At 41.5% G+C, this 26,222-nt stretch overlaps 1 protein-coding gene across 5 annotated transcripts in view; it reads left to right on the top strand.

The window, feature by feature from the left end:
• The first annotated feature begins 1,938 nt into the window (after window positions 1-1,938).
• sv (shaven) overlaps window positions 1,939-26,222 on the top strand; it is a 61,464-nt gene continuing 37,180 nt past the window's right edge. For 2 of the 5 annotated variants that reach the window (XM_065484154.1, XM_065484153.1), the window contains exons 1-3: window positions 1,941-2,178; window positions 9,879-10,020; window positions 11,521-11,550. In XM_065484154.1, the coding sequence (XP_065340226.1) occupies window positions 9,891-10,020; window positions 11,521-11,550 (160 nt within the window). In that variant the 5' untranslated portion in view covers window positions 1,941-2,178; window positions 9,879-9,890. Of the gene's footprint in view, window positions 2,179-9,878; window positions 10,021-11,520; window positions 11,551-26,222 lie in introns of all 5 variants that reach the window. The other 3 variants (XM_065484158.1, XM_065484156.1, XM_065484157.1) reach the window with 3 other exon arrangements.

Genomic DNA, 26,222 nt, shown 5'->3' with positions numbered 1-26,222 from the left:
CGGGTTTTTTTATCACACACTCACACACACAAGCGGCGGGTCCAGCTCTGCGCGTGTCGCTAGTCATTAGCATCTCTTTCGTTTAACGAATTCAAATTAGTTGGGCGGTCCTCTGCGCCTTGGAAGAGGTGTGACACGTCTTCGCAGCAATGGGCGCTGTTATTGTTCCTCAAACAGGCTGATGTCAGAGTTTAGGATACAAATGAGAATCATTGCATTAAATCGAATTTTTAACTTAAATTTTATTAATTTATGTTTAATCTACAGTCGAGGATTACGTTAGAATAGAAAACGAGGCCTTGGAGGCACATAAGTAGAATTAATTTTTAATATTTAATTAATAATTTTGTCTTCGTAAAAAATTATACTAAACAGTATTTAAAATAAAATATAAAACAAATTGGTTATTTTACGTTGAAATAAAATTATGATTATTTATACTATAGTAATTAGAACATTTATTTAATGTATAATTTTTATAAACCAATTAAAATTGTTATTTCAGCAAACCGTTTTAACTTTATCAGCCCGCGTGATCTAGCCGAGCTTTACGTGCTTGTTGATTTTTACGAACGGCAACAGGTGTGGAAGCCCCTGAGGGTAGGCACCCCCGCTCGACACACGAGCGCTGCGCGTAAACAGGATATCGTGAAGGGGATGCTTTCGTTACCTTTCCCCTAACAAGAGTGAAAAATTGGATTTTTAGAATCCCGTTAGCTTTTACAGCAAAACAATTGTTGGTTTTTAAGACAATTTTTGCTAGCTTTTGGCCGTTTATTTTTTCTTTGGAGCTAAAAATAGGATTGATATTGCCAAACGTCAAAAACTGTGAAGAATGAGTTTCTTAAGGCGCTTAGTAATTTTTAGAGAGGTAGCTTAAAAGTTTAAAAAGTTAAAAACTCCGGAATCTTATTTTCTAAACAAAGTTTTACTTTAAAATTTACGAGCACCGTTTCGTCGAGAGGAATTGCATCTACCAAGAAAATATGGTAAAGCTCTATAAATTTTTCACAAATGGTTGAATTCTGAATTTTTGCTTATGGAATAAGCTCTCGTTTTTTCCTCTTTAAAAAGCTTAAATTTATACCTTTATCAATCTACCCTAGCAGAACATTATTTTGATGCAAAATTTACTATTTTTACTTTTTAATAAGCCAATTGATGGCCTAAAATGAAATTAATTTGAGGACTACAGTTTTTCTTCGGAAAAAGAGCAATTTAAACAATTCTGTCCCCATTTAGGCACTGTTGTCTTTCCTTTCATGAAAATACTTCTTATTATACCGCGTTGACTGAAATTTTTATTCAGACTAAATTTTATGTTAGTGTCTTTTTAAGCATCCATATAGGAAAATTAATCTTAATCGTTTTTTTAATTTTAATCAAAGGGAGTTCGTAATTACATTTTTTTTCGTCATTTACAATCGCGGAGACAAGTAGTGAGAGAGTGGATTTATCGTTTGGCGCGTGAAGCAAAACGGTGCTGTTGCAATTGCAATTGACGGAGAGGTCGGCGAGGACGGACGAAAAAAGCGCGGCCGGCGTCCGTTAGAGCGCGGAAGCAAAAACGCGCGGCCGGCGCAGCTTGGTGCTGCTGGCTGACACGGCGGCGGCCGGTGCGCGTCTGACAACAGGTGGCTCGGCTCGGCCGGCGGCTCATCCGCCCTCGCGTCGAGGCCCGGAGGGGCCGTCGGTGCCGCCGCCGCCGCCGCAGGGCCGGAGGGGAGGGCCCGGCAGGTAGGGGGCGAATTTTCGGCCTGGACGCGGCCGAGGCGAATTCGGCCAACCGGAGGCCGGTCGGGAGGCGGCAGGAGGGGCCGCCGCCGGAGCGACAATGGGTGCGAAAAACGGCGAGCCGCCGCCGCCTCCCACTACGCTCAAACTCCACCTCTCGCGGCGTCGAACCTCCGGTGTGTGTCCGACTCTTATTTTCTCTCCACTTCACTCTATTTCGTAGCCGGAGGAGCGAACACCTACCTGCTTGGATTGCTCTCGCCTGCCTGCGCGTCACAATTTTTGCTCCCCGCGAACAGTGTCCACACGGATGGGTGCCGAGTGACCCCAAAAGTGCTCAGTTCCAAACTCCCTGACCGGCGACAGTGCGCGGTTTTGTGTCCCCAGTTGCAGTGCCCGCCGACATCATTAGTCACAACTATTTCAGCCTTACCTCTGAAATAGGTGAGTCACAACATTATTACACAATTTTTTATTATTTTTCGCCTCCTCTTAAAAAGGGTTGATGGAATGGGCTGCTTTGTTGGCGGAGACTTGAACGAGGGGTGCCGGGAAAACTGGCTTTAAGACCTTTTCAAAAACATTTTCATTTTTTTCTAAAAAAATATTTTTTTACGGTTTCTTCTCAAAATTCCATCAATAAAGGAATTGGTGCCATATTTCAAAATTAAAAAGAAAAAAAAACTTGAAAATTTCGTCTCCAACCAATTGAGAATCGAGTTTTCAATCAAGCTGTTTGCAAAAGGTCTCATCGCCCGGAGCCACGTCTCCGCTGCGTCTTTTTTATACATATCATTGTGGTTTCGCTTGTACATGATGTATTCAAAAGGCGGCGGCGGTGTGTGTGTGTGTTTGTGTATATGTGTGCGAGTGAGTAAAAGAGACGCAGACGCGCGGTGCCCTAAGGGTTTGTTGTAAAAGTCATTCATTCATGCTTTGGTCGCCTGCCTCGGCTGCTCAGGTACTTAACAAGTAGCGAAACAACTTTTTCACCGGCTCGTTTTGGGTTTTGATGCAACTCCGGCTTTGCTAACGCGCATCAGACTGCAGTTCCTGTTGTGTAATGGGAAAAGAAAGGTGTTTCGGATAAAGAGCGTGGATAAATCGACAGGCTTCTTTGTCCGCGGCACCTGCTTCGAATTTTGACCTCGGGGTGGCTCCGACAAAACCCGAAATATTGGGATAAACAAACACACGCCTTGGTTGTGAAACGAGCCATTCCGAGACGCACGATTTTTCTGATACTCTCCTTTCAGTTTACAATAATTGCCGTTTCGTACGCCGCGCGGTACTTATTACACGTAACCCTATCTGCGTCATAATGGTACGTTTGTAGAGCGCCGGAGTCGATATCTCAATTTAAAAGCCGATTAAAGTCAATAAATCAATCACGCCGTGCGTTGTTTGCAGTGGGAATGATGAAATTCTGCCTTAATAGCAATTAAAAAGCGCGCCACACGAGCCGGGCATTTTTTTTTGGTCTTGCGCTTCTCGTCTCGTCTAGGAAAAGCTTATCGCGATCCCGCGCGACTGACAGAACAATTTGACATATCTGGAGGCCGGCGTTTATTGTAAAACACGATGCCAATGACTCTCGTCTCGATTCGAGATCAAATCGGCCGGCAAAATATGTGTGTGCGAGCAACAAAGAGTGCATCAGCGGGGTGATGCTCTCGATTTTTGATTTCTCATTTCCAGAACAATGCCCGGCTTCATGCACAGAATTAAAAACGGCCTGGCAGCACTTTTCGTGTTGATAACAATGAAGGAGCACATTCGGATTGTCTCTCTGCGAGCTGCAACGCGAGTAACAGACAAAAAAGAGGAGAACTGATGAGATGTACACGTCGAATGGGGTGACAATGCGGAATGCAAATTGCCAACCTGATCTGCCCGCGCGGGGGTCCCGATCGAGACGAAATTTCAGAAATCACGAAGAAAAACTGATTCGAGATTTAGATTCTCTCCTTTAATCCGGCAGCAAAGGTGCCAATGACCTGTATTCAAAGCAATTCCAGAAAAACTAATCAGCTCGTCAAGTGGCTGATGAAAAATTCCGAAAGGGATTCCTATGCCCACTTCGGAATTTGGAAAGTCAAATGAACACATAAAAAGCGCCCTTGTGTGTGCTTTGCTTTTTATTGGCCACATTAGTGCCGAAGCGACGAGCGGCCGCATGATTTTGAAAACGAAGGAAAATAAACTAGTTTCGTCGTGTGTGTTCCTCCAACCAACTGATTTACTATTACGGCGCGGCCGCTATTAATGCTGCATCATTCAATAATAAATAAATTTTATTTATATGCGAGCCAGAGTGTGTGTGTGTGTGTGTGTGTGCTCTCTTTCCCGTCAAATATTTTCTTCTCGCCGGGAAAAAAGCAGTCAGCACGATATCATACAAAAGTTGCACACCGACTTCTTTTGTATTTTATATATATTTCGTGCAATGGGCGCAGATGGCAACACAAGCCTCGGCTAATTACGAGTGTGAGTATTTATTTTTTTTCCGATCAGATGCACGAGATTCTTTCAGCAGCAGCGGCAGCATTCCGGATTTGTGCATTGCTTTTTTACTGGCGTATAATCGCTCGAAATGGCATTGGAGCTTCTTCTAATCTAGTTTAATGTGCTGATTCTCAGAACTGATGAGCGAAGCACAAATTATACAAAGCCAGTTTATTCGATCTGATGACGAAACTCACTATATATTTGAATAGGAAGGTGGAGCAACACAGGGCGAGCAAATTAATTATTAAAAATATAAAAAATTGCCTTAAACTTATTTTGTTTGCTCTCCTTTCCCACTTGGTCAGTTATTTAATAAGATTTCAATTTCAGAAGCAGAGTGCGTGGTCTCTCTCTCTCACTCACTCAGCCGCAGATATGAATTTGATAAGCAGCCCAATTTCACCGGTGATTACCTTTCTGAAAGCACCTCTCTCCCGCGCGTCCTTTCAATGGAGCTCTAATGAAAAGCTCGTTATGTAGCATCACAAAAAAGAAGGCTCTATTCGTCATTTTAATTGAAACATCTCTGCGCGAGCGGCGGCAATTTTCCGGGGAAATACGACACAACGCATTGAAAGGCCTCGGGGGGCACACCTTATTCTTGCTCAGGGCGTTGCCTCGGACGAATATTTTCCTGTGAAATCGCTGCTCTGCCTGCAACAACGTAATATGTAATCCTCGGCAGCGGCAGCAGCAGCAGCAGCAGCAGCGAGCAGGCGATATTTATAAAGTGTGCGAGTGAGTGAGTGTGTGTGTGTGTATTGATATCAGGAGATTTATACATGCACTACCTCAAAGCACACACTACAATACACATAAATTACTAGCTCTCTCGGCAACCAACGAACGCATATCTGAAAAAATTGGACGCGCTCTGCTCTAATGTATGCCTTTTTATGCAACCGGCACGAGAGAGCAGGCTGCTCATTCTCGAATTATGAACTGCTGCACCGCTTTCCAACTCGCTCTCTTTCTTATTTATAAATAATTATTGTCCGCGCTGCGTTTGTTGTTGGTCAACAGCTGCTTTATTGTTTCATAAGTGCATGCAGCTCTCTGCATATATGGCCGGCTCCCATTTTTCCGTTTTAGGAGTTTATCAGATGAAAGTCAAATCAAATTTTTCAGGAAAAGCAGCCCATTGTTCGATTTCAATTGCTCATTGTTGCGTTGTGGTGCAATAAAAATGTTGCCGCACGCCGAGGATGCTCAAGTACATAGATAATCATAGCTGTGCCCGCACAGGCCGAGGTGCCGTGCAATTAATTTCAATTTCAATGAGTAATTTGTTGAATAGCAGCTCGTTTGTCAGCCAGTTTTCATGCCCCGCAGCAATTTAGGCAATCCCCGTGCAGACCAACGCTCTGCTTGCAGTTTCTCCCAGCCGCCGCGTGTGATTTATATGTAAATAGAGTAAGGCATGTTTATTGCCGAGGTACATTACGTTATTTGCTCGAGATGCTATACACCCAAGCGAGTGCATCTCCGCGTTTTCTGTTCGCATCCGTATCTCGATCAGGCCAACCTTTGAAAGAGGTTATTTATTAGAACGGTTAAAACTTAAAACAGTGCAGCTCGAAATTTGATATGGTGTTATCATTTAAAATTTGAAATAATCTTTTATTTAAACACTACCATGCACTGGGCAGTGACGTCATCAATGTCCAGAATATTATGATGCAGGTTTAGACGTTCCTCGAACCGTGATTGATGGGTTCTGGCCGATTTTTAGATATATAATCATGGAAATAAAATTACAAAATCACAAAACAACCGTGGAAACAGATATTTTTATTTTATTTTCAGTGACGTCATCATTTTTAAAGGGTTCTGGGCATTTTTAAACATAAAATCATAGGAAAAAAATAAAAGACAATCGTGGAAACAGATAATTTTATTTTATTTTAAGTTCAAAACATAGGTAACCTCACAATTTTAATCTGCCATCCTTTTCTAACGATTTATAATCTTAACGGCTCCCTGAAATCAGGACTTCTAACAATTATTTATCATCATCTGTCGCATACTCACGAGCCCAAGGTCGATTCGGGCACCAATCTAGCCAAAATCTACGATTTTATTGCCTCTGCTCTGCGTATGCTCTCTCCGCCCACGCCAACGAGGACAGAAAACGCCGTATTTTGCTGGAATATCAAGTTGAGATCTCGACCAACGCCCACCCGAACGCATATATACATCTCTCCTCTCCGAGTGCACTCTCGGGACAAATTTAATGCACACTGCGTGTAATTCGAGTACGCTAACTTGCAATTGTGCCACATCAATGGCGAAAACAAACAAAATAATAAATATAAACAAGCTGGCTCGCGAGTCTAAGCGTGCATGTGTGATTTGTGAGAAGCAAGAAATCATGTTTGGAGCGCGCTGCACGACTCGAATAAAAGTGTGTGTGTGTGTGTTTCTCTCTTTACCAGTGTGTGTGTATTTGTTTTTTCTTTCTCTCTCTCTCTCACTCACTCACTCTCGCGCTGGCCAGGCAACTTTTCACTTTGGTGTACCAAGCAAGCAAGCAAACTAGCTCTCGCCGCCGACTATCATTATAAATGAGAGAAACACATAACTAATGTCCATCATGCGATCCGCGCGCGTTTAATAGTCAAACAAGTAGATTATCAACTTCTTATTATTATTCTGCTCTCGTTTCATAGCGCAAGTGAATTTATACTTTATGCACGCTGCCGCTGACGGCGGGATTAATGCCGTTGCAACACTCACGATCGGAGACGGAGACGCGAGAGCCTTTTTGGCAACTCCAATTAATACACCATCGAATTTGAGGTTTGCCAAAATCGAGACAGGTGAGCGGCACAGCGGCGCCGCCAGACGCCATTCAATTTGAAAATGCATCCGGGAGTCTTTTTAAAATACGACGCCGGCCGCCCACGAGTTGAAACACAATGGTGCTGTCCTCCCGGAATGTAGCAGGAAATGTGTCAAAATCCTAGAATCGGTCCCAATGCACGAGAGCAGAGTGCGTCATGAAATTACAGCTGATTACCATCAGGACGATCATCTTTCTGCTGAATTGCGTGTGTGTGTGAGGCTTGAAAATACACAGTTCTGTTGCGTGTCGAATGGGGAATTGGAAACGCGATTGCGGCCTTAAACAGTTGTAAATCCAAATTAAATTCATTCGTTATACATACGAAACTCACATCCAGGACAGCTTTTTTCGCAGGAAAAACTTGTTGATTTTTCAGCTCAAAGGAAAAAACAATTTTAATTTGCTTGAAACCAGGGTTGTTAAAAATAGAGTTAAAATTTTTGGACCGTTCTTCTCGAGCGATGCAGAGAAGAGAAGATTCCACTTATTTATTGCTATTTTCTTTCTCTATTTATTCTTGGCAAGTCTGCGATATCTGGATCAGCTGCATCTGAGCCACACCGCGTGCGCGGGCATGAGATGCTGTTTGATGATTATGATTACCGCACATGATAATTTCGGCCGAAAGACGCTCGTGATTTTTCCACACACATTGATTGATATGTTTAAAGAAAAAATTATACGGGCCGGGTAAACGGCATCATTTTGTGCCCTCGAGAAACCAGCCGGCACCATCTATACACTTTTCACGACTTTTTAATGTTCAGACCGCCAATAGATAAAGAGCAGGCCGAAATCAAGACCAAGAGAGTCGCGGCGGTCCCGAGCGAGGAACGAATAAAAAAATGCACACGCGGCTTTTGAATTATTATTTGGAGTGAGAGAGAGATGCAGTTCTGATACCGAACTCGTGGGCACTGCAAAAAGAAGGCTTAGACAACAATTTTTAAAAATGTGAATTGATTAAAAAAGAAATGAAACTATATTGCTGAGGTGAAAATGCGAAATTTGCCGATTTTCTCTTGAGCTTGCAGTGCTTTCACAGCTTTTTAATGGCTGATTTCAATGCCGCAATTCTTTGTTGAGAAATAAAATTAATTTTGAAGTAGGGAGTCATTTGAAACCAAGCAAACTTTGCAGCAACCTTTTTTAAGGAATTGTTTAAGCTTTGGCAAGAAGGACCTTTTTGGTTTCCATCTTAAAAACATTCCAAAACACGAGAAATTTATTTCTAATGAAGCAATTATTTCTCTCCCTGTGGGAAACCCTTCTTGAGAATCGTCTCGCCCTCGACGTTGACAGCTCCCCTTCTGGCGGGTGCAAAAAATGGAATTACCCTTGTGCATCTGCCAGAAATGCATTATTTGTCAGATGGCAGGCGCATCATTTTCGCGCGGAAACTCTCATTTTTCGGTGGATTATTTCAATTTCCACGGCCCACCTTTCGTTTTAGGGGTGTGAAATTGAGACCGCGAGGTGGCTAATTTCACCCCGAGTGAGAAGAGAAAGAAGATGCGCGCGCGCTAATGACGAGAGAAAGATAGCGTGGCAGCTGGTTTGTGTTTGCGGGTAATTAGGAGCGAGAAAATTATTGTTATTGTGTGTTTATTGAAAGAGCCGCGAACGCGCGCGCTCGCGTCCTTATCAGATCTACTTTTTCCGCACTGAAAATTCGCGCTTGCTTGCTTGCTCGCTCGCTTGGGCCGCATTCTAATTTATTTATGCTGCTGCTCGTTTTCGCCGAGAGGTGTTATTAATGCTCGAGATGCCGCCGTCTGCTTGAGTCCGATTCGCGCCCGTGGAGATGGCTAATTCCCTTCTTGTAAATAAAAGATGCGCCGCCGAGTGTATGTGTTACATTACATTGCTCTCTGTGTGTTAAATTGCACACTTTTGATCGTGCCAGAGATAGTGAAAAATGTGTACGTTTAACGCTCAATGCCTTTGTGACTGACTTTTGAATGTCTCACATTAATTTCTGTGAACATTCATTAATTTACTGCTTATTCTAATTTGAAAATTATAAACTCAGTTCTATACGAGAGAAATTAACCCCTGCATTAATATTTCCTTTAAGTAAGGAAGAACAGCTCTTAAAAAAATAGCTTCAAAGTTTTAAATGGACAGCAATTTCTTCTAATTTAATTCACAGCGAGTTTCCCCAAAAAGTGGTATGCGCCGTTGGATAAATTTTGACTGAATGATGAGTTTGAATATTAAGTTGTAAAAATTAAAAAAAGGAACATGCATAACGGGAGCATCATGCACCGTTGGGACGGGCAATAAAGTACTTCTGATCAGAGCAATTTGTCCAATAAAATTCGGGAATGTTGCTAAATAATTTTCAATGTGAAAGTGCTATTACACACGCATGCAATCATCTCAGCAGGGGCAGACTCGAAAATATATATTATTTCTGCTGCTCTGGTCGTGCTGCATGTTGCGGAGAAGCCGCCGAGTTTCGTTGGTTGTTCGTTCTTCTCCCGAGAGCGTAATTACGAGCGCGCGGCCTCTAAATAAATGAACGGCTCTGCCTAATTGACCAGTGTTACAAATTACTATTTCAGCCACCAAAGCCACAAAGTGTATTAATTAATGTGGCAGTAATGCGATGAAAGGCTGAGGTTTTTATTTTGTAAATTAGTCTGCCAGCAGGTAAATTAAATATGAATCGAGAGGAATAATTGGAATGTTTGTTGGCGCATGTAGAAGTGAATGCGGTCTCTTTCCCTTTTCTGCACCTGTAAAATTGGACGCAACCCTGACCTTTGTACATGCGGCTATTTTGCAGCTTTCAGGCGGAATGATCAGCATGGAATTAGCACCGTCACACGGTAATGTGCACTCAATGGTCACCGGTCACCAGGGATCACTCCAGTTGCACTCGCTAGACTCGTCAGACTATGACTCCAAGGAGTCCATCTCGTCGCAGAGTAAGTCCTGCTTCCCGCACTGCCAAAATGGAAATGGAAAATTACTTGAAAGCTCTCACACATTTCCTTCCTGCACCGCAAATATGAATGGCTCGCTGTAAATAGAGTGCACTCTGCAATTTTTATTCCATGTTCCATTTCCTGTTTTCGGTGCGGTTGTGTATAACAGATTTATGTATGTATTGTCTATGTTTAGATAAATTTAAAAACAAAAATCTAAAACGGTTAGAAATATATGATTTAAGAATGGCTCAGAAGGACATCTCTAAATAACCAAGGAAAATAATTTTGTTAACCTCAGAAAAATTAGAAATAGGTTAAAATATTTATTATACGGTGAACGAATTTTTACATTTTTATAATAGCTTATTGGTTTCATAAGACAGTCAAGTGAGGGGTACAATATATACTGGTCAGGACAGAATTGCAGCAAATACCTACATTTAAATTTATTTATTAAAATTATTAATGATTTATTGACTAAATCTAATTTTCATATATTTTTCTGCCTCTCTCAAAGTCAATTTTCATGCTGTAAATTTTAAAGTATGATATTTTTACAATATGTTTACTAAATTAGAATTATTTATTTTATTTAGATTCTAAAATATTCTTTAGGATGATATTTTTTTAAATAAAAAATTGGCATGTGAACAAAAGTATATTTTCATGATCATGAAGCTGAACTTATGTTCATCTGGCAAGGTATTAATAGATTCGTATCAACATAGTAACAAAATTGACCTAATTTCGCGTTTTTTAAAAATTAAAATAAATTTCAATTTCAAGACGATTTAAAATCCATTCAGATTGTAATCGATTATTGCAGTCACTATTTATATGAGAATTAAATTGCCGTTGTTGGAACGGAGAGAAACTCGCTGCGAACACATGCGAGTTTAAAGGGCAGGCCGCTTAATTACGCGAGAATGCTGGCTGCGGCTATGATAAAATCGTTGCTCGTGTAGAACATCTGAAGAAATTCGTTGCAACGCGAATAATAAGAAGTGTAACGAAAAGTGGAGCCCATATGTTGTGCATAATCCGTTGGTGATGTATTCCGCACATGTGTCCATTATAGCTTTCCACGTCAGGTGCATTCCGTCCGCGTCCATATGTGAGTGTGTGTGTTTAAATCGCTCGTTGGAACATCTCCGGCCGAGATTTAGTGCCGAGCACATAAAACAAAACACGCGAATGCACCTGCTCGTCGGTCGGTCGGTCGGCCGCCGCGCGCGGAGCCCCCTTTATAAATTATACAATTTACTTTGTATTAGAAAAGCAGGCTTGCTTCTCTCATTAAATAATATAATGCGCGCTCGTGTGCATGGGTAACCCTTTGACATTCCTCTGCTGTGCTTTTATATATATACACTCGCCCGCGGAATATAATTATTATTGTCTTTTTGAGCGGAAAATATATATCGAGAGCTGAGGAAATTTATCTCTTTTATATATTCGATGCGCATTTTAAAATTGGAATTTCTCTGCTTTTTTCAGAGGAAGGCAGCCACGGGATGGGACCCGAAGGTGAGTACACGATTCTCGTATGCGATATCACGTTCTACATATTTTCATCTGTGATTCAGAGGATTCATAGGATTCAAAGTCAAACACAAATTAATTGCTCTATTTTTGAAAAATCTACAGGTTGTTATTTTGTTTTCAGACCTTTTGGTCAAAATATGAAACCATTTTAAAATTAGTTTATTGATTGACGGGTTGTAAAATTAATATTTGAATTTTGACAGCAATTTTTGAAAATATTACTCGAATATTTAATTAATTATTAGTGATTGTTAGTCAGTTTTTAATCAAATTGGGAGTAAATTTGAACGCATTTTACGAAGAAATTAGGCCAACGCACATTAATGTTGTTCTTGTGGGGAAGTTTAAAAGCAAAATTTCCTCATTTACCTCCTACTCAGACCAAGGAAAAAAACAATTTGCGACTTTTTGCCTTAGCGTCAGGCATTATTATGAAAGGTTAGATTAGGAATCAAGAATAAGTCATTCAGTCGCAACCGTCAAAACAAAGCAGCAGCAAACTTGGCCGTGGAGGCCGTTGTGCATGCACTCTTATTTTCAGCAGTGAGAAAATCTCAAAAGTCGGCCTCACCTCTGAAGGCCTAATAAATAAACAAGTAAGCAAATATGTCGCCTCTTTGTTCTCCGGCTTAATCGTGGGAACGCATCCACGGGCAGCTTGAGCAAGTCAGTCGGCGGCGGCGGCGGCGGCGGCATTTCGCTTTCTGCGCAGGAATAATTTTTTAAAAGACTCACAGCACCAACGGACTTTTTCGCAGCCCTTTAAAAATTACATAATGAGACGCGGCGGCGAGAGAGGCATTTAAACGGATGGACAGCAGTTGGGAGCAAGCGTTCGTTGGCAAGACGCGCGGAATGAGGGCCTGCTATAGCACTTAAACGTGCACTTGTTCCAATTATCTCTCTCCTTGCGTCTCCCCGCGCGCTACCTTAGGTGTGTGTAACGGCCGCGCCATATGTGACGGAAGTCGCCGCCGTCGCATCACTTGCAGGGCTTTAACTGACAAGCTTGTCTTACCTTCCGTGTGCCGAAATTCCATTATACACGTGGAATTTGAATTTAAAATAAAAAAGGAAGAGGTCCGGATCGTGTTGCTCTCGCGTGTGAGAGAGACTCGACTTGGAAAACCGTGTTTCCGATCGTAATTGAAGCAAAAAATCAATTCTCTGCAGTCAGCTGGTCTGTTTCCCATGCTCTTGAAGAATTAAAAAAAACTGCGAGCTATTAGTTAATTAAAATGCCAATGCTAATTTAAATGAATTCTTTTTACTACTATCAAAGCCGTAGAGATGAGGATTTAATACTATGTGGACTTTTAACTGTACCTTTCTTTTTTGCTTCACGTAAGAAGGAGCGCGGGCATTAAATCACGCCTTTTTTAGACTTTAGAGAGCTCAATTTAAACGGATTACATTTTATATCCGTTGTTTACTGTTTCATAAATTAATTAAAACTAAGACCCAATTATTTTTTTAGCTGTAAAATCAACCAAATATCTCCATATTTTGATTTCTTCTAATTAATATTTCATAACCAGTTAAGATTGTTGAATTTCAAATTATTTTTTAAACTAAAATATCGAGTTATTTCCTGCAAAAATATATTTTAAACGAATATAATTGTTTTTAGAGTGAAAATATTAAAAGCATAAGAAAATTTTAAACTTCAGGACAATCTCTGATAAATTAAAAAATTTAATAGATATAACTTTTTCAGGAACATTAAAGCTAAAGTTGAATTAAAAAAATAAACAGAAGTTTATTCATTGTTCACACTAATTTCTGCCAAGAATTGCAAATTCTTCCAAACCAGCAATAAAATTACATATTATTTAAAGCTTAAAAATAATCCCAATCTAAATTAAGGCTATAAAACACTCACGCGTTGAGCGAAATGCCAAGATTCGTATACCTAATTCCCGCGAAAAGCGTTGCAAAACAATCTGCGTGCTGAAAACAACAATTGTGAATCCAATTAAACGCGTCTTTCAAGGTCTTCCGCTGTATAGCTCATCAATTGAGCAGCTGTTACACTCTTTGCGCCGAATTTCCCTGGCGCATCACATTACAAATTTATTTTAACTGTGCTCCAGCGCAGCTTCGCGGCTCACTGCAGTTTTAACAGTTAATTTGGTCGGCGCTACGGCAACAATGCTCTCTGTAGCGCCTGCTGCACTCTTTTTTCCTACTAAATTGTATTTAACCTCAATTTCCTGTGCTCCACATTCCCACCGAGTGTCTCCCAAGCGGAGGAATCAATCCACTCTCGCGTCGGATCAAATCCGCGCGCGCGATTTGATGGTCAGCTTCTCACACTCTCCGCGGTCGCCGAGTGCTCATTCCCAATTTTTTGCCCTTTTCCGCGATTGTTTGCCTCGAGAATTCTTTTTCAAACGTTGAAACGTGATTGATTGGCAAAAAGATGAGTTCTGCTCGAAATGATATGATCCAATATGTCTTTTTTATACTGAGATGCTATAAAAGCTAGGTTATTGAAAGGAAAACTTGTAGAAAGAGGGAAACAGCTTAATTTTAGCTCGGATTGCTGTTATAGTTTCTAGAAAATCGGAGAGTACGTTTTCTTGCACAAAAAGTGGCAAGCAGTGCCTACAAAATTTTAAAATTAAATTTTTTGCGTAGTAATCGCGAAACAAATTTATTAATATAACTAATAAAAATGTTATTTGGGGCCAGAAAAATATTTAAATTTTTATATCATCAAAAGAAGAGGAGTTATCAATCGACAGCTTGAGGATACTTCTTTTTAAAAGCGGAATTTTCTGTTTTGCAACGGAGGCTGTGCTTTCGAAAGTCCTGATCAAAGTGCAACGCGGTCATAGCAATCAGGCAACGTCTTAATAAAGCAGATAAAAAAGATCAAGAGCCTCAATTGAATCGCACTTTGGCAGGCAGGCAGAGAGAGAAAGAGAGATACTGATTGATCAAGATGAAATTACACACAGATCAAACGTTGAAATTTATTATCTTGCAGCGCGGCGGCTATTTTAATTTATGTATCGGAGCGCGAGAGGTCATTCTGCGCGCTTTTATTGCCAGGAATGTGTGTTTTGAGAGAGCCGGCCGGCCGGCAGGTCTGTTTATTTATTTACCCAGGGCAAGAGGAGGAAGCAAAGCAGCGAGCGGGATGATTATTTAAGAGCGCACAGCCATTTAAAAAGAGATGATGCCGCGCGAGTTAATGTAGAAAGTCACGATTCGGATTATGTAAACTGCAATTTTCTTATGTACGAATACGAACTCACGACGCGCGCGGCCGCTCGTCCGTCTGCAGCAGCTTTTCCTCCGCAAAATCGCGCGCGCACACACACACACTATTATAAGATGGCATGGAATTCATTATTATATTCGGCCTCTCGCGTACCAAGCATGATTAATAACAGTGCCATTGAAACCCGAGCCGCGGGCATGTGGCTTTGGAAATTACACGCCGCCGCGCGCCGAGACTGCGTTTCATTACCAGCTGATTGAATGCGTTTTCAGAGCCAGAGCAGGCGAATTTATTTATCCATACACATACACACACATGTGCGCGCCGTGCAACAGCGGGGAATTTCATTCAGAAAAGTTAATTGGAAATTACGCTGGCGTGGCTGGCCGCGCGCGTGAAAAAAGCTGATTGAGTTGTTGCTGTTGTTCGCGGCGATAATTTAAATTTGATTATACGAAAAGGAAAGGATTCAAATTGATCGCTGCCAACAATGAAAACTGAGAGGGTAAAAATCGCCAATTAAATAGGTTTTGGCTTGTACGTGAATTCAGAAGTCTTAGAAATAAATTATAAATATGGCTCGTCTATTTCTGAAAAGTCTTGTTAGCTCATTCTTTAAATTAATATAGGTGAGTCATGAAAAGGCCAATTACAGACACACACACAGGAATACCATCTGTGCATTGTGTTAGGTTCGCCTCCGATTTTTCCGTGGAAATCATGCTCAAGTTTTCTCGGAACATAATAAACCATTAGTTTGGCCATTAGCGACAATAAATAATGCTTTCAGCACCCGGCCATTAATCAATCGGCGGCGTCGTAAATTCCCATTGACACCGAAATGCATCTTTCGAACAATCCGCCTGCTTTCTTGCGCGCTTGCAGCGTGTTTAATAATAATTCTCTGCGAAAAGGAAAGAAACGGCGGACGAGAGAGCTGCCTGCATATATTATTAAAGGTGGGTGCGCCCCTGGTAATAAAAGCAGGCGGCAGCATTGTCTATCTCTCGTTCCTCGAACACACAGAGCAGAGCAGAGAAGTGCTTCACCTAGCTGTTATGATTAGTATTTAAATAAGCTGCTGCTGCAAAACAACATTCATTACGCTGCTGCTGCAGCGTTTGTTTTATCTGCGCTGCGCCGAGCTGACCTTATCTCCTTTAATATAACCTAGAAGGCATTCCAAGCGTGCACTGCCAGGAGAAATTTCTTTTCGCGCGCGGCGTTTCGTACGTCGATGCACCGGGGAAAAAATCTCTGCTGCTGCTGCGTCGTGTTGGAATTGAAAGCCAGCAGCTAACGCGCAAAAAGCCAGCCAACACACAGATCAACTAGTCTATTTTCCGGTGCTTTTTTTGCGCGCCATCGCCTTTTGTCGCGCGCACACACACCGATTGCCCCTTTTTGTTCGGCGACGGCCGGTGACGACGACGCGGAGAGAGCAGCGCCCGCCGCCGCCGGCCGATCTCTATTCCACACGCCCGCAACGTGAATGGCAACCAGAAAATCGCTCTGCACCTAATGAGCAAATACGCTAAATGATGGCGTGAACAGATAAAAACGCAACCGTTTGATTTTTGCTTTAAATTTCCTCTCCGCCTAATTAGATAAAATTTCCGGTCCGACAAGTTTTCTAAGAAACGCGGAGGCGAATAAAATTCTTGAAATTGCTACATTGATTTAAAACAGATAAAATTTGGCTTGTTGAACATTTTTGTCATATTAATTTAATTTAAAAAAGGGTATGCTCTATGGTCGTCCTTGTTTAGATGAAAATCCACTTGTTTTCTTTTAAGAATGATAAATTTTGTATTTTAATTCTAATTTTACTTAAATTCCACTGTCTTTTTCATTTAAGAATTTAATTTTTTCGATTTCGTTGGAATATTTGAGGCCAAAATATATTCAGTTAAGTCTTCCTCAGTCTCATATTAAAGAAATGAAAAGGTTCCCAAAAATAACATAAACTTTTAAATTTCTGAAACTTAAAAATGCGTCTGCGGGCGTCTGAAAAGCTAGGAAATAATTTAAGACTCCTAAAGCGAGAAGAAGAAACTATTTGAATTTAAAAAAAGTGGAAGAAATCAAGCACCAGCAAAAACTAACAATTTGAGCGATGGAATAACTGTTAATTTTGTCCGTTTTGCAAGGAAACAATCATTTTCACAGCTTCATGTTGTGCATTTGAAACCGTTCAACACGAAATTGATCGGATGACAATATATATATGTGAGAGAATTTATTGAACTTGCATCTCGGCCGCGCGCGCATCAGATTGATGTGCATTCCGTATATATACGTCGGACAATTACTCCGTGAAAATGGGTTCCGAGAAGTGTTGGCCTGCTGAAAACACTTTTGCCGCGCGGCGTGCGAAGCGGCGAATAATAATTACGAATCAGTGCCGAGTCATAACAGTATCATAGCCGGCGGAGAGATTAATCAAAACACGAGCGCGCGCGGCGCGAACACATCGAAATAAAACAAGAGATGATCTCTCGTCGTTGCCTGTCCAATCATCCGCTGGCCGCGCGGCGCGCTAATCCTAAGCAAAGATCGCCGACCGGCCGCGTTTAATGATTGTGCTGGTCAGGTTTGAGAAATAATAAATATTCCATCCAGATTATCATCGGCTCGTCGCGGCTGCGGCTGCGGCTGCGGCGGTGGTCATTAATTTTACAATTCTAATGCGCGTCTAAAAGTGAAATAAATCTGCATTTGACGTTATAACATTGACTCACATAATGCTAATTTATGCGAAGCGTCTGCCCAGCAGCCGAGATGCGCGACAAAAAGCTGCAGTCCGAAAAATACCTGTTCTGCCACTTTTAACAGGAAGTGTTTAATAAAAAGCGGCAGCCGCATTGCAAAATATTATTTCCCAGCAGCACTGGCGGCGGCGGTGGCGGCGGCGGCGGCGCTGGAATAATAATATTAGTGTAACAGAAATCTCTGCGCTGAAAGGAAGCCACGGACGGAAAATAAAAATATAGAGCTCGCTTGTTCACGCACGTTTCGCCTTCTCGCAAGTCATTGCGGGTGGAAAATAAGCAACGCTCTCGTGCTCCACAGAAACACAAACTCACTCAGCTTGTTGCACTACTTTCAATTAATGTATCTCGCTTCTTCAACAACTCGAAAGATGAAATTTAATTTAAAAAATCGCAGTTATTAAAAAAGAGATGGCTGATGGTCGATTTTAAGCCATTTAATTAATTTAAATTATTGATGTTCCTATTTTTATCTGTGCAATGTCCAGATTTTTTGTTTTATTTAATTTTAAATTTTATTTTCCCGCGTCTACCGTTTTCCATTGCACAATGCGAAATAAAATTCTCCTCCGTTTACCTGGGAAAAAGATGTCGCGGAGGAAGCGCCGAGTCAGCGCGCGGAATCTGCGCAAAAACAATGCCCTGCCGACATAAAAGGTGTACGCGAGTATATAAATGCACACTAGAGGCACCGGGGAGTATAGCAAAGAGAGCAGAGGTGGACGCGGAGGAGTGAAATAAGAAGCTGGCTGCTCGTTAATGATGATAAAAAAGATAATAATTGTCCATAAAATATACAGTTACTTTCACAGAATGCGCTCGCTGCCTTGCAGGCTGCCGGACTCTTGAGCTTGCTGCTCGATCTGTGCACCAAGCAACTTATTAATGGCGAGAGTTGCACACAGCGCGCGAGGCCGCAGCATTTTCTATTGCACAGACGCGACTAACGGCACCGCGCGGCCTGCAAAAAATTCGAGCTTTTTGCTCCAAACTGACAGAATATTAAATGGTTCGTTTAAGGACTTCGATTATCCGCCGGAGACGAGTGGGAACAGCCCGGCACACTTTACAGTGCTGCAAAGACAGTCATGTGCTCACTTGGTCCGTGTGAAAATCTGCAAAGAAAATGTCAGTTGGATGGATGGATGAATTTGATTTTTCAGGCGTCAATGAGAATGAGAAAGGAGAAATTTTGTCCAGTTCCAATAAAATGGAAAGAGAGTTTCGATTCCACATAGATTTTTTAAAGAAAATGAGACAACCAAATAAAAAATTTCGGGAAAGAGTTGGTGTCTTTTTTTTGGTCCGGCGAAAATTGATTCAACTCGCTTGCTAAAGCCAACAATACACAATGTGGATTGTTGCATTTATAATAAAATACATCCTTTTAGCAGCCAGGCAAATTTATCCTTCACCAGGAAATGGCCTGTTTGCTGAAATCCATTGTTAAGGCACGACAAAGGCAACCAACAATCGGGTTTTAGGGACTTAACCTCTTGTTTCCTTTCTCAATAAGCAGGTTTTAATTTTTAATGATAGATTTAAAGAGGAATGATACTGCAAAAGCCTGGAAAATGCTTGTTTCCAATGCATAAACTCATCCCTTAGGATTCAGTTAAAGCCTAAATTGTAATTTTTTGAGAAAATTGGATGGAAATGGAAAGGGCTGTCTCCTTACTTGAAATCCGATTTAATTTTAAAACCAAGAGTTTCCCCAATAAGTGGCATACACCGTTGGACAGATCTCGACGAGAGGAATCGGAATTTGCCAAGAAAATATGTTCAAGCACTCAAAATTTTGGAGAAAATTGGCAAAATTTGAATTTTTATTGTAGGAAGGTCCTTTTTTATTATTGCAAATTGTTAAACAAATTGTTTATCGATCAATTGTGTATTGCATCCAACAATTCAAATAATTTTCTACTTTAAATATTCAGGTAAGACAAATTATTCCTGATTAACTCGTCTGCCTGCGGCTGCAAGCTCACTCATTCACTCACTCACTCTCTCAGTATATTAATGAACACAAAATTCGATAACCCTGGTGCGCTGGGCAGTGATGCGCGATCAATCATGTGCATAATACGCCTAAACACACGGCCGCGCAGTGTGTGTTGTGTGTTTGTGTATATAAATATACAAGCGAGAGAGCATCTTCTTCTTCTTCGTAGCCGGCGGCTGCAGCGGCGGCGGCGGCGGCGGCGGCGGCTAGAGCTCATTATGCCCCACACGTTTTTCACTTTTCACGCGCGCGCGGAGGTCAAGCCAGTCGGCGGCACGGCTCATTAAACAATCCATCAAACAAAAGTCAGGCAGCTGATGATTTAATAAACGCGCGCCAGCGGACCCACCTGCTGCTGCTGCTGCACGCTGTGTATGTAAGGAGGAATTTCGCCGAGCATCGCAGGGAAATGCGCGCGTATTGTGGGTCAAGGCGAGTGGCACTCGGCACTCACGTCAGATTGTGCATGCGCGCGGACAAATCCACGCCTAATATAGGAAGTCGGCCTGCCCCGTGATCGTCATTCTTTCTTTCTTTCTCTCTAATGCGATTGTACTTCAAACCGGAGCAATGTAACAAGTAGTGCGATTTATCGGTCTCACGGCTGTGTGGTCGCTCTTATGCACTCAAGGGAAGTGAGAAATGCAGTTATTCCTAATTAAAATGTTAAATTTAATAAAATAAAAAATCCGTATGATAATATTAATCAAAATATTTGTTTCAACACTACTGAAAATTTAAAAATTTTGGTTATATTTTAATGAAATAGTTTTAAATTATTTGATGCACGTATTTTGATGTATTTTTGTTTAACTGACGCGGAAATAGTAATATTTAATTAATTGACCAGTTGCATAAACCCTTAGTTATTGAAGCCGCCAACAGAGGGCGCAAACACAGACATTCTTAAAAATTTTATTTTAAGCGGTTTTAAGGCATTTTCGCTGCGATTTCAGACTCAATCTAGCTATTTTGATTTTTTTTAATTAATTTGCAAATTTTTGACGTGCTGAAAACCAAAATCGGTTCAGCCATTCGCCGTAGAAACGTCGGAAAAGATTTTTTTATTTCAAAAAATAGTTTTTCACGATTCTACGGCGATTGGCTGAACCGATTTTGGTTTTCAGCACGTCAAAAATTAGCAAATTAATTGAAGAATGCACAGTAGCTAGATTGAGTCTGAAATCGCATCGGAAGTGCCTTAAAATCGAAAGTCTGCGGTGGCGCCATCTGTTGGCGGCTTCGAACACTTAGGGTTTATGTAACTGGTGAATTAAGTGAATCATTTCAATTCATCGTCTCATTTACAGTGAAATAAATCACGGTTTCCAATTCTCACCTTGTGAAAATCTAATTATTTCAGCTCTGGTGCCGGCATACTAAAGCTTTGTAAACTTCAGTTGATTTATATCCAAGTTTTAAAAGAATATAGGCCAACATAATATTTCCCGCAGCCTTTTTCACTGCCCTTTCGTCATAAGTAAAGCTCAACTACTCTTACTAAGTGCACTGGACACGAGATCATGCGTGCGAAATAGGTAAATCTGTCACTGGGTATATACACACGCGTCAGAGGCAAGTCGCAGACTTTCATTCGCGGAAGCTGTACATAAATTTCAATCCCTGCAAAATATTGTAATTTTCTCTCTCTCCTCTCTGTTGGATAAGCCTTGAATTATTTATCTGCGTGGCTTAATTATCCAGCGGGAGATAATTAACAATTTCCATCTGAAACATTTTCCCAGCGGGCAGGAAAAGACAATTCCACCCACCATTGGAGGAAAGTTCCCACGAACGCGGCCGGCGTGTGTTTTGTGTGCATGTGAATCAAAACTGAAAAAATAAGCAGCAATTTTTGGTTCATTTGGCGGTCTCGCGATAAAATCTCCCTCGTGCTGTGTGTGAGAGTGTCCAAGACAGTTTTTTCCTGCCACTACTCTCGGCTGGATGCCAACGTCTCGAGTGTGTGTGTGTATTTATTGTATAATTAGCGTTTTGTGTAGTAATAAGATGGGTCACTCAAGGTCACGAAAGGTCTTGTGGGAATGTTAAAATGATTGTTGCGCGTTAAAAAGCAAGCACATGCATAATTGGCGGCTGGCTGCTTTTTTCACTCGCCTCATTTGTTCATCGCACACGAGTGCTGAGAAAATAATATTGTACGAATGGAAATTAATTTTCGTAACTCTCGGCTTGACACGGATAAATCTGTTTTTCAGTGAAAGTGTGTAATTTGCCGCCTCCGCGATCGAATAATTCACAATATTAGTGAGTAGAATGAAGGCTCGCGCGCGCAGAAAAACGACTTTTAAAACGGCATTCCTTCAAATATATGTAGCGTGTCATAAAAAGAGTCGGGTGTTGCGCCAGAAAGCCGCACACATTCTATTGTTGGACATGTGCCATAACGCCGGCAACTCAATGTTTTAATTACCACTTTGGCTATTGATCCAATGGCGCTGATAAACTACTTCGCATATAATCTCAAGAGAGCGCAGAGAGCAGGCGGATTTAAAGGGTGATTTATCTCGCGGCCGTTTCGTATATAATATGTGCGCGCACTTGTCACTCGAGAAGAGAAGGTGTAAAGTCGTGTGCTGCATAACATATATATCTGTATCGCTCCCGACACGTAATCCTTGTCATTATGCTCTATGCACCGCGCTGACCTGAAAGTTTCTACAAGGAACATAGTTGCACTTTTTCTAATTTCTTCTAAGGAATTCCAGGGCGAAATCCGGTAGTTCATGATTGGCATTCCGTACTTTGTCGAGCAACTTTCAGTTATTCAAATGATTGGAAGCTTAATTCTACATTTAAATAATTTTTTAAATTAATAAACCACATTTGAAAATGGCATTATTTTTTAAATTTCAAATATCCGGATCAAAACAAGGTCATGAAATTGGTAACACTACATATACTGTCCTTCTCCTGATATTTTAGCGCAGCCAACCACATTACGTCATTCTCACGGACTTAAAGCAATTAAAGCCAGATGAGCGGAGCTTTAAAATAATAAAAAAACCATTCAATTTATCGCAATTATTACACGTGAATTAAATCGAAAGTACACGCTGCTTCTTTTTTTTAACAACGACGACGACGACGTATAGCCTTCGATTTTACAGCACGCGCTATATTAGGGCAATTAAGGCGGCACATTCATGCATCGATTTTCGCGAATGTACAAAGGAAATGGGCGATCGAGCAAAGTAGAGCCCCAAAGGGTTATAGCGCGCGAGTCGAGGCGCGCGGGATCGCGTGATTAGGAGGCGCGGTGGTGTGTCTGCCCGTGCGTCCGCGTCCGTCGGATTCGGAGCGATTTGGCGGCCGATTGTTTGTGTGTTGCGCTGCATTAGAGAGGACAGGAAGTAGTGGGATTGTGTTTTATTATCACGGTGAGAACCGACAGACACAGCCAGCAGAGCCTTGAACAACCAATTTACCTTACCTACATTAACTGGGCACCCGTAAAAAGGATGAAAAATCGTCCGTGGCCTTATGTAACTTGTATAGTTGCTCTCTCACACACAGCGCACAGCACAGCAGTGTGAATCATTTTTATTCCCTGCATGTGCGCGCACAAAAGAAATGCCATAGAGCGTCCTTTTGTCCGCGGGAAAAGCGGGCAAAGGGTTTGGCCTGTGGGAAAGTTGCATTTTAAAGTTCTTGGTATTAAAAAACTCGTCGTAATTTTGTAATTAACAAAGTTCCTCAAAACGAATGCAGACATTCTATCTCTTGAAGTGGATTATATTGTTAACAGGACAATCATTAACAATATTTGGCAATGTTTGGCTTTATAATGGAATGGTACAGGGCAACAATTGAAAATTATTTGAATTGTTGGATGCCATAAACAATTTGTGCTATAATTTGCAATAGTAAAAAAGGACCTTCCTACAGTAAAAATTCAAATTTTGCCAATTTTCTTCAAAATTTACATTGTTTGAACATATTTTCTTGGAATATTCCGATTCCTCTCGTCGAGATCTGTCCAACGGTGCATGCCACTTATTGGGGAAACTCTTGGTTTTGAAATTAAATCGTATTTCAAGTAAGGAGACAGCCATTACCATTTGAAAAGCACGCTAACTTTCCAGCCAATTTTCTCAAAAATTGCAGAGCTTCTTAGGTCAATTTAGGCTTTAACTGAATCCTAAGGGACGATTTTATGCATTGGCAACAAGCATTTTCTTCTTAAAAGTGTGAGAAACACCACTTTTAGAAATTTACAGAATAGATCCACTTTTTAAATTCGATTTTGCAACTTATGCCAGTCTCATTGCTCATAGATCAGCAACTGGAGAACGTAAAATTTCCTTTATTGCAAAATTGAACCGTACAAATAAATTATTTCTATTGGTATTGACGCAATTAATTGAAATTCCGCAGCAATGATTTGTGGACAGCAATTACGAGCGGCCCCGGCGCGCAGATCGTTATCTGCGCCGCGAGCGCGAGCTCTGTCTGAGCGCCGATTTTATTTTCTAAATAAGCCCGAACACACGAGAGCCACAATGTTCGTTCTCTTTCTTTGCGGTGCGGGCGTGTAGCAAAAAATAAATCGAGAGTAAATTGCGGCCGTTGACGAGAGAGAGAGAGAAAGAGGCCCTTGCATCCTCGCCGCGCTCGGCGCAGTCTGCCACCTAGGGGCCAAGCGGCCAACTCGGCGGCCGAGGCGTGTCCGACGGATTGCATACGCGTCACGGCGTCGCAGCCAATGAAGCGTTATCCCCGAGTAATTGCTCAATTTGGAGCAAAAGATGGCCCGCCGGAGACTCACGCTCACGCAGCGGACGGATTATTTTGGCTCTTCAAGCACACCACAAAATTGGCAGGATCGGGAATCGGGAATAATAATTGGATCCTCTGAAGGTTGACGAAATATTGACAAAAAATAAAAAAACAGGACTTTGACGAAGCTTTGGGGATTATTTTATTAAAAAAAAACTCCTCATTCTGGGGCTTCTCTAAAATTTTAAATTAAAAAGTGCACTAATCTAGGAGTTCCCTGCTAGCGAAATTTACTCCAGTCTAGAGTAAAATTCTTTCAATTTCCTCCAATAAATTGATTTATTTTAAAAGCTCCTCGCATTAATCTTGACAAAACAATAAGCAGCTTGTTTTGCCCTTCCCCGTTGCCTGGTTCAACTTAATCACTCGCAGGCCTGCTGCTTTCATCCCGATTTCTGTGATCTTCTCCACTCTGGCGCATCTGTTTGCATTTAATAATAAATCACCCAATGAATGAACACCGCCTCCATTGAGCGGTGCTCTGCTCGGCCACTTAATTTAAACGTGTCTGAATCGAAACTACAGGCAGCTGCGTGTCGACGACGACGCGTACTTAAAGAAAAAAGCCGCGCTCTGATTACATTTTTCTTTCTCTCTCTCTCTCTCGGAGGCGGCGGACACACGTGGCTCGCTCTATGGAATATACTGTTATAATTTCGGGAGGAGGCGTCTCTCTTCGACTTGTGCGGCGGCGGCCAATTAGCCGCACACGTCGCCACGTCAGCGGTGGCGGCGGCGGCGGCGGCGGTGGCGGCGGCAAATACATAATGCATAAAATCTGTGGCCTCTTGAGGAGCTGCCGGCGAACAAAGAGCATTATCTCTGCTGCTGTATATGCGAGGAACTGTAATACGTTCGGACGCACAACGCGTGACGTTTCTGGCTCGTGCACCCAGAAAATGAGAGATGCTGGCTGCGGCTTTATCATATCACGTCAGCTGCATCTCATCCCCTCGGCACAAACTCGTCGCCCTTCTTCTTGATGATGGCTTCTGCCGGTATCAAAGAAGAGAAGAGCCGCACGCAAAGTGTCAAAGCTGGGAGACGGCCGGGGGCCCCCAAAGTGGGTGCCTCGCTCGCTCCTCGCTCTCGCATTGCTAACAGGTTTAAAACTTGCACTTAATCACCACGCCCAGTGCGCTTGCTGAAGACTTTCAAACGCGGCAATTTGCTCTCGTTAACATGTGACCTCAGAATCTGACAAAAGGGTTGGCGCGCAGTTTCCGCCACCATCTCGAAATAAAAAGTAGAAAGTGTTTAGATTTTAAAGTGGAATGATACAGGGCAACAATTGAACATTATTTGAATTGTTGGATGCCAGAAACAATTTGTTGAACAATTTGCAATGATAAAAAAGGACCTTCCTACATTAAAAATTCAAATTTTGCCAATTTTCTCCAAAATTTAGAGTGCTTGAACATGTTTTCTTGGCATATTCCGATTCCTCTCGTCGAGATCTGTCCAATTGTTTATTCCACTTATTGGGGAAACTCTTCGTTTTTAAATTAAATCGGATTTCAAGTAAGGAGACAGCCATTACCATTTGAAAAGCACGCTAACTTTCCAGCCAATTTTCTCAAAAAACTACACCTCTTCTTAGGTCAATTTAGGCTTAAACTGAATCCTAAGGGACGAGTTTATGCATTGGCAACAAGTATTTTCCAGGCTTTTGCACTATCATTCCTCTTTAAATTATTAAGACAAAAATCAAACCTTCATTAATTGAAAAATATGTACTGTCCATTTATAAATTCTCTTTTCCTTTATTAGAAATTAATATTTAAAATGATTGATATTTTCGTACGAGCGAACAAATTTTAAAATGTGACTGGCTAACAAAAAATGCTCAGGA

This window comes from Cloeon dipterum, chromosome 3, assembly GCF_949628265.1.
Source record: "Cloeon dipterum chromosome 3, ieCloDipt1.1, whole genome shotgun sequence".
NCBI lineage: Eukaryota > Metazoa > Arthropoda > Insecta > Ephemeroptera > Baetidae > Cloeon > Cloeon dipterum.
The sequence above is the reverse complement of the archived record's forward strand: the minus strand, read 5'-3'. Positions and strand labels throughout refer to the sequence as shown.